The 8521-nt window shown below is 32.7% G+C and overlaps 2 protein-coding genes across 4 annotated transcripts; one reads left to right on the top strand and one right to left on the bottom strand.

Moving 5' to 3' along the window:
- Nucleotides 1-119: 119 nt before the first annotated feature.
- LOC130672708 (nuclear pore complex protein Nup50) lies at nucleotides 120-2931 on the top strand. Its single transcript, XM_057477407.1, has 3 exons — nucleotides 120-386; nucleotides 642-802; nucleotides 1149-2931. Exons 2-3 carry the CDS (start codon nucleotides 644-646, stop codon nucleotides 2454-2456), a joined length of 1467 nt encoding a protein of 488 aa, XP_057333390.1. The 5' UTR covers nucleotides 120-386; nucleotides 642-643; the 3' UTR covers nucleotides 2457-2931.
- Nucleotides 2932-4422: 1491 nt separating this feature from the next.
- Nucleotides 4423-7742, bottom strand: LOC130673152 (protein lin-9 homolog). 3 transcript variants are annotated; one of them, XM_057478082.1, is made up of 4 exons: nucleotides 7640-7742; nucleotides 6567-6906; nucleotides 5009-6488; nucleotides 4423-4928 (listed from the first exon to the last, which is right to left on the bottom strand). In XM_057478082.1, exons 1-4 carry the CDS (start codon nucleotides 7656-7658, stop codon nucleotides 4737-4739), a joined length of 2031 nt encoding a protein of 676 aa, XP_057334065.1. In that variant the 5' UTR covers nucleotides 7659-7742; the 3' UTR covers nucleotides 4423-4736. The 3 variants fall into 3 exon arrangements, with proteins under 3 accessions (XP_057334065.1, XP_057334067.1, XP_057334066.1); XM_057478084.1 differs by lacking the exon at nucleotides 7640-7742 and adding an exon at nucleotides 7397-7501; XM_057478083.1 differs by lacking the exon at nucleotides 7640-7742 and adding an exon at nucleotides 7003-7146.
- Nucleotides 7743-8521: the final 779 nt, after the last annotated feature.

Here is an 8521-nt window from a genome sequence, read left to right as displayed (position 1 = left end):
AACATTGGGGTGTAGTAAAAAGATTAAAGGAGTTGCCGCGCATAATAGCGCCATTTTTAAATATGAACATTTGGGCGCGTAAATTTAAAAAGTTGAAATTTTAAATTTATAAGTGGATTTTGATAAATTTGTAATTATTGTGTTTTAATTGATAGGCAGAGATATTGATTGAGATTTTAATAGAATTTATAATAAAGTTACAGAGTAATTAAAGTAATTAGGTTGGGGTATAGATAATTTTGAGGTTAAGTGACATTTGTAAACTTGACTCACGCGCAAAGCATAAAAAAAGAGCGTTGCTTAATAAATATCTAATTTTGATATTTAATATTGATATTATTAATTATAAATAAACTTTAATAGCTAATAGTACTACGTATGTCAAGGTAAATTGTTTACAAATATAAATTATTAGTTTTTTTGTTATTTTTAGTCATTTTTTTGCCTTTTCATTTTGAGGTTATGTTTTTTTTTATCAACAACTAAATTATTAATTATTATTTTATAGTTTATGAGTTTATTATAATATTTAAAGTACATTTGGTAATTGTTGAGAGTTTAAAATTTTTTTAATGCTTGAGATTTTTTAAAATTTCAAATTTGAACTTAACCTGATTATTAAACAATAAATAAAATTTTAGTGATGGCTGGTAAACGTAACGCTACGAGTGAATTAAACCACGACAATTGGAACTGTGAAGACGAACCAGAAGATGCGGGAACATTCACAACAGCACCACCGGAAGAATTACAAAAACGAGTTGTTAAGACAGCGAAGCGTAGATTACCCGCTGGATCAGAAGTAATTATTATTTTTATTATTATATACCATCTTGGATCATAAACTTGATGACTTTTAAAAGATTTATTGCAAAAGCTCTGGTTTGTGTAAAATTATCCCATATCTTTTAATTACACGTCCAAAGTTTAAATTAATGGATAATTATATTAATCACTTTTTAAATAGCTTTGTAATTAAAAGATACTGCCTGATTTTGTTGTATAAATTACAAAAGAAACGTCATTTTATCAGATATTATTTTTTAAAATTAAAAACAAATATTGAAACAGCTCGCAAGTGTCAAAAATTTGCTCTTTATTAATTTATAGACGTCAGTATTAATTTTTTTTTTCCAAATTTAATTTAGGGTTCAACGAAAAATGCATTCGGGAGTTTCTCCGGCTTCAAAGTGACACAAGCAGCAGCCCCATCAGCAGTATTTAGTTTTCTTAAAAAATCAACGACGTCAACACCAACATCCACAGTGTCCAGCAACGTCTTTGCAAAAATAGCAACCCCAGCAACCAATGGCACCAAAGTTACCGAAAACGGCCTTATACCGTCAACTTCTATCACGAAGCCCAGCGAGTCTCTCAAACCCGCCATCACTTCTAGCAAATCTGCTTCAGTCGAAGAAGCAGCCAACAATAACAAAAAATTATTCGAGACCTCGTCAGAGTATTACGCGAAACTAAAAGGTCTTAATCAGAGCGTGAGTCAATGGATAAAAACACATGTAGATTCTAACGCCTTTTGCATTTTGACTCCAATATTCCGCGACTACGAACGATACCTCAAAGAAATAGAAACCCAGTATGGGAAATCATCAACATCTTCACCATCAGCATCAGCTCAAGACAAAGTAGATGAAGATAAGTCTAAAAATATTTCACAAGCTCAATCAACGGAGTCAGCAGCTAAGGTATCAACGAGTGATCCCAAACCAGCTTCAATATTTGGATCGACAAACACTAAAAATATTTTCGGCGGAACCGCCAGCTCACAAGTGAGTTCTTTAACTAAAGAATCAACGGATAGTAAAGAAGCACAAGATAAACTTGATGTAAAAACAAATAATGATAAAGATAAGGACATAGATAAAGATAAAGATCAAGCTGACAATAAATTAGAGAAAAAATCATTAACATTCCCACAAGCAAGCTCGCTCTTTAGCTTTGGACAATCAAACACCGGAGCACCCGCCGCTAGTTTTAGTTTCGGAGGCGCAAAGTCATTCAGCTTCGGCACAAACGTCGTCTCCAAAGAGTCCAAAGACGACAATGAAGACAAAGAAGACGAAGACGAGCCGCCGAAGGTCGAAATAAAACCTATTACTGAGGACGGGGCGATTTATGAAAAAAGATGCAAAGTATTTTTTAAAAATAAAGAGACTGGGGCATTTAGTGACCGCGGTATCGGGGTACTCTTTCTCAAGCCCACGCCCAATGGAAAAACTCAGCTGATTGTACGCGCAGAAACAACTCTAGGTAATTTATTGCTCAATACTTTGCTGACAAAAGCCGTTCCCACTAAGAAAGTTAATAAAAATACGGTAATGCTGATGTGTTTGCCACTTGCCGACTCGGTTCCGCCTCCAGTTCCGGTCTACCTCAGGGTCAAGACCAGTGAGGACGCTGACGCTCTACTGGAAGCTCTAGAAAATAATAAAAAATAATTAGTTTAATTTATTGAACAATTTATTATTCATTTTTTTATATATTTTTTTTTCTCGCATATCGATTTGTCGGTACTGAAATTTCCGTTAATAAATTTGTATGTCAGCGGTTACTTTTAATTTATTAATTAGTTAATTCAATAACTAATTACTACTATAGGTACCAAATCATCATGCGCATTATAAATTTATTAACATTCACTTTTTTTTTTTTTGTAAAAATCAATGGAAATTGAAATTGATCCACGTGGGCGATAGTTACAATTTTTTTATATTAAAATAAAAAACTAAATGCGTAATACAGTTTTAATACTTTTTAAGTCGTTGTAAAGTAATGAAATTTGGTTTAGTCATTATTAATTATTGTTTAATTGATCAGTGCCCATATATAAATTTAGATAATTTAATTTTTTATTGATGTAATTGTAACTGTCAATTTAATATTATGTAAATAATTGCTAATAAAAAAATAAATGACAGAAATAAATTATAATTTATTATCAATAAATGTTCCTGAGCGCCATCGGTTACTGCTGCGATTTTCCACCCACAAGATGGTTAGCAAACGCAGCAGGCCAAGTTTCGTTGCCTAAGTAGACGGAGTGATCCGAGGATATCAGCCTTCGGCATCCGCGTTACCAGAAACTTAACTTGCGACGAGCAAATGTATATTCTAACTAATGTAGATTCCAAAGGCTAATTCATCCCTTCTAGGATACCAACAATGAATACGACAAACCTGACACGGTAGCCTGAGTAAAGTTTGCCAATTTTGAACAGGAGATCCTGATATATCTGATGTTTGTGCTCTTCTTTAAACGTGATGTTATACAGCAGGTGCTGATAACTCAATGATAAATTTCGAGTGGTTTTATCGAAGAGCACAATATCAGGTTTGTTGTGATCAATTTTCCGAGTTAACGTTGCGGATGTAACGTTAGGGAACCAATAAGTGCTGCCTTATCTGCCAGGAGATATTCCGCAAGTTGGGAATGACCGTTACCATATTTATTGGAACGCGAAAAATTGATCACAACAAAGCTGATATTGTGCTCTTCGATAAAACCACTCGTGACATTAGGCATTGAATTCTCAATGGTTTTCTAACGTTACATCATCAGACGTTAAATCCGCGACGTTGTAAATAATGTGCCCTTTTTTCATATGTAATTACAATAGTATATTAACACACTCACGGTTGCAATACTGAAAAATTTAAATGAGTTAATAAAGTAAATAAATTATAGTCGCGGATTTAATACCCGCGGGCAAACATTCGTGACGGCGCATTCACTTATTAATATTAGGGTAGAGGTACCATTTGTGGCCACTGCTCCATTTTTGGACATTTAATCCTTCATTTTAATTAATAAAAAAGTGTAAAATAAAATTTGCATTTTAATAGTGGGATAGAAGTATTTCTAAACATATTAAAAAAATTAAATATGTTATTGGGTCTTTTACAAATTATTTAATTTGAATTTTTCAAGTGTCCAAAACTGGCCAAAAACGGTACCTCTACTCTAAGGCTAATAATTAATCTCAAGTATTTATATTTAAAAATTTCAATCAGCGTAAAAATAGATGAATTTTAAAAAATAATTGAATGTATGCAAAAATTACTGATAAAAGTAAATTTCAATTTTAAAAAATCAATAGACGGACATTTAAAAATCAATTAATTACAATTTTCACAAAGATTACAATTTACCTCTGGTTTTTTTTGTTTATTCCTCAAAAAAAAATTATCGTCTCACTACAGAAAACTGACCGACTGATGGCCTCGATTTAAATTTAAAAAATATCTAAAATGAATTGACAATTAAAAAAATTTTTTTTATCAAGTTTAATTATTAATCTTTACAGTATCACTAATCATCATAATTATTAGTATTAATATCATTGTTATAATTAATTATACCATAAGAATATACAAGTGTTTCATATATAACATATTTATTAATCCATAATTAGTGTATCTTATTGCTAAACTTATCAGTAACAATGAAGAAAAAATTATCGATTTACTTTAAATAATTATTGAAGCTGCAATCAACCACAGTAATTCAAATCTCGATTAAAATTTATTAATTTAAACAATAATAATTATAATAATAATCATTATTAAAATTACAAGTATTATTAATTTATATCGATAAACTTTTTACATCATCATTATAAACAGCCGCTCAAATTGTTGGCAATTAATAACAACTTGATCAGTAAACAAATAAATTTTTTTTTTAATTAAATAAAATATGAAGCGAAAAAATAAATAAATTAGGCTTTGGGCGCCATGAATGGCGTCAGCGCGCCCATTTGTCCCAGACCAAGTTGAATGTGTTTCATATGAATTTCAACACAATTTTGAAATACTTGTTGATTTTTTGGATTCAATTTTGATCTGATTTGTTCCATTGTTCCTTGCAGTACTTTCAGTTCGTAGGCGTTGCGGTCGGAGTCTGATAGTGACTGAAAAAATAAATTATTTTAGTACAGAAAATCTATAAGAATTAATTGCAGACATAGAAAAAAATGTATATGATGTATACCTTAACTTGAAGCATCAGAGCAGTCAAGTCAGTGACAAGTTGATTCATTTTCGACGGGCCTTTGTCATTGATAATATTATTACGCGCTACCATATCAGCAGCTTCTTGTCTGCATCTCTCGCGTAAATGACTCGGCGCCAGCATAGCAGCGATACTCGGTTCCGGAGCTATTTCTTGACATAATTCTTGCACGTCATTCAAATAATCCTGCAAAGTAGCGTTCATTTTTTCCAACTCGACTACAATAGCCGCGTACTTGCGTTCAAAATCTGGCGGCAATTCATCGCCAAATGATTTGCTCTTTTCCGCGGCAGTATTCATATCCCGGATCTTCTGGATTCTCTGTTTCTTGGCGTTTAATATTTTAGTGACCCGGACAATGTTGTCTAGAAGTCGCATTGGGTAGCCATTTATGACACCACCGAGTTGTGATTTTTTAGCTGAAGAAATAGCAGCGTTGGAGATCAGCGGATCATTGTTGATACGCGGCGAGCGCAACTTCAAGGCATAAGGCGGTGACGGCACATATTGGACGTGCCGTGGTCGGAATTTTTGGGCAAATGAAGCCACGCTTATTGTCTCTGGTGGTTCATTGGATAATACTTCGTAGTCAGGTACACTGTGCGTACCTAAGCCAGCACGTTCGAACGTTATTCTGTAAGTGTTGTTGCTGGTATCAACGGCGTCGATGCTTCCAGTGAACAAACCGTCCTGAGGTTTCCTCAATCTCGCGGTGACTTTCTGGCCAATCACCAGCTGCAGCGGAATCTCGGAGGGCAAATCCTTGAAACTGTTAACGTCAGCGGTCTTACGTTGCTGTAACATTCGTATTTTTTGTCTCTTACGTTCCAATTCTCGTCTCTCCTCTTCAAAAAACGACTGGGAGCAACGCCGTGGCTTTCCCATCATCCTCCTGATCTTGCACCACTCGACGCGCGTCAGCTTACGTGACTTCAATTGCGGAAATGATTCTTTCAAACAAATCATAAAATCATTGTCGCCTTCGAATAATGTCTTGTCGATGTTGCTGTAGAACCACTCGTAGCAGACCCACTTGTGAGCTTTAGGAAGTTTCAGCAAATTACGCAGCCTCATTCCTATTTTCTGACCAACTCTACGATCTGGAGAACTTGGTCTCACTGTTTTGTTCTCAAGTTCCTTGGCATTTTCTCGCTCCTTGTCTTTTTCTTTTTCTTTATCCTTATCCTTGTCCTTGTCCTTGTCCTTGTCCTTATCCTTGTCTTTATCTTTTTCCTTGTCTTTGTCTTTGTCTTTTTTAGCCGATGATGGCGTACGCGTTGCTGGAGCTGGTGGAGGCGGCGGTGGTGGAGTTGGAGGTGGAGGCAGTGAAGGTTTTTCGCGCTCCGGTTTCTTCTTTTCCTCGGATGCCGGACTCTTGAGAAGTTTTTTAGCTGGAGATGGTTTCAACATTTTCCGTGGTGAGGGTTTTACTTCTGGTGTTCCTGGTTCTTTTTTAATTCTGCGAAATAAATGATAATTCAAATGAATAAATTATTCATTAATTAAAAATTAACTGAGTAATTAAAATAATAATTACCTGTGGTGAGGATGATTAACCAGGATATCATCGTAAAATAATTTATTCTTTTTCCTGATCCTGGCAGGCATTCCTCGTCTGTTCAAAACCTGGACAGGCTGCGGAGGGTTTGATTTTTTAGGCGGTGGTTTTGTCCCAACTCGCTGGAGACCCAGAGCAGCAGGCCCTAATTCGGGCATTGGCTCCGAGTCTTCGTCGTCCATGTCCATGGAATTGTTCATATAAGAATGCTCGTCAATGTCCATCTCGTCATCCTCGAAATCACGTGTCTCTTGTTTTATCTCGTCGACCGCTGGGTAACCGCCATTCTTCATTGACAGCAAAGTCTCAGCTGATTCGCCTACAAAAATAAATTTATAATTTTAAATATCGAAATTTAAATATTTTATTTTATTTATTTGAATTCAAATTACGACAACTAAAATTATATACAAACCCGCGTTATTTTTAAATTTGGCTCATAAATAAAAATTTAATTTATAATAAACAAAAAAATTAATTTAAAAAACAAACAATGACAGCAAATTAAATTAAATATTTAATATTTTTCAAACTCACTGACACTAAAATATATATATATATTTTTTTTTACAATTAAATTACAACATAACCAACGGGTTTGCTAGGAGTTGATACTTTTAGAAAATAAATACGACAGAAAAATTAAAGTTGACGGTTAGTATTTTAAAAACATAAATGTTTAGGTATAAATATATATAAAAAATAGTATTTGATAAATAAAATAAAGTATGTAATATAGATTTATAAATTTGTTATTAAATAAGAAACGATTATTCGATAAATCGAAGTAGAGAATAACATGAATGAACCTCGAGCTCGAGTGTACGACGGTCCCGCTTGAATTGTGCATTGGTCATTTTTGAAATTTTAAACCCATACGACTACGGATTTATTTAAAAAGTAAATTTATGTTATTTATTGAAGGTGGACATTTAAATAATTGATCCACTTGCGCAGTGAGTGACTTTGAAGGTGTCGGAGTTACTGAGGTTGATATTTATGGGGTTTTTGTGATAATTATTGAAAGGTAAATACGATAAAAATTTACTTACTTTCAATCGTGTCGGCCATGATGATAATAACTGAGGCATTATGGGTACGTGTTTCCGCCAAAGCGTTTTCGTTACCCCGCGCTCCCCACGTGGTGAGCGTCTGCGCGTCATTGTGCGCGCATGCGTCTTAGACACTTGGCGGGTAATACAGATCATTTCCGGTTTGTTACTTTTCTTTATTTACTAAAAATATTGTTTATTATTTTACTATAAATATAAATTTATTGTTAACTTTTTTTATTAATGATCCTCAAGTTAGCAGACAATTAAAAATTTTATGAGTGTGAGTGTAGCAGACATCAGAGGAATTAAAAATTTTTAATAAATAGAGTAAATAATTTTAAAAATAAAATTTAAAGGTGAATTTTTTATAAATATATTTTTTTAAATTATTTACTCTATTTATTTATAATTTTAAATTTGACTGATGTCTGCTACATTCACACTCATAAAATTTTCGAATTTTTTTTTCAACAATTTAATTTAAAAAATAAATGAAAATAAAAATATACGCATGTAGAAAATTAAAAAGACTGTAGGTGCAATTTTTTCAAATATTTTTTATTATATAATTTATCGTTTTTAAAAGAATTCAAAAATTATTAGACGTCTCCTAAATTCAGTATCATTTTATGTGAGTGTGAATGTAGCAGATATCAGACAAATTAAAAATTAGAAATAAATAGAGTAAATAATTTAAAAAATAAAATTTTAAAAAAATGCGCATTTGAAAAATTTAAAAATTTAAAAGTGAATTTTTTCGAAATATTATTTTTTAAATTATTTACTCTATTTATTTATAATTTTAAATTTGACTGATGTCTGCTACACTCAAACTCATAAAATTTTCGAATTTTCTTTTCAACAATTTAATTTAAAAAA

The sequence above is a fragment of the Microplitis mediator genome, chromosome 8, assembly GCF_029852145.1.
Source record: "Microplitis mediator isolate UGA2020A chromosome 8, iyMicMedi2.1, whole genome shotgun sequence".
Classification (NCBI taxonomy): domain Eukaryota; kingdom Metazoa; phylum Arthropoda; class Insecta; order Hymenoptera; family Braconidae; genus Microplitis; species Microplitis mediator.
This window is presented reverse-complemented; position numbering and strand designations above follow the sequence as displayed.

What these genes read in the sequence shown, in the direction of transcription:
- LOC130673152 (XM_057478082.1), bottom strand. An exon ending in GTTAATCATCCTCACCACAG is followed by an intron (nt 6,489 to 6,566) that starts GTAATTATTATT and finishes TTTATTTCGCAG; the next exon opens with AATTAAAAAAGAACCAGGAA. An exon ending in CTCTGATGCTTCAAGTTAAG is followed by an intron (nt 4,929 to 5,008) that starts GTATACATCATA and finishes TTATTTTTTCAG; the next exon opens with TCACTATCAGACTCCGACCG.
- LOC130672708 (XM_057477407.1), top strand. Translation starts at nt 644, where the DNA reads ATGGCTGGTAAACGTAACGCTACGAGTGAATTAAACCACGACAATTGG. An exon ending in GATTACCCGCTGGATCAGAA is followed by an intron (nt 803 to 1,148) that starts GTAATTATTATT and finishes AATTTAATTTAG; the next exon opens with GGTTCAACGAAAAATGCATT.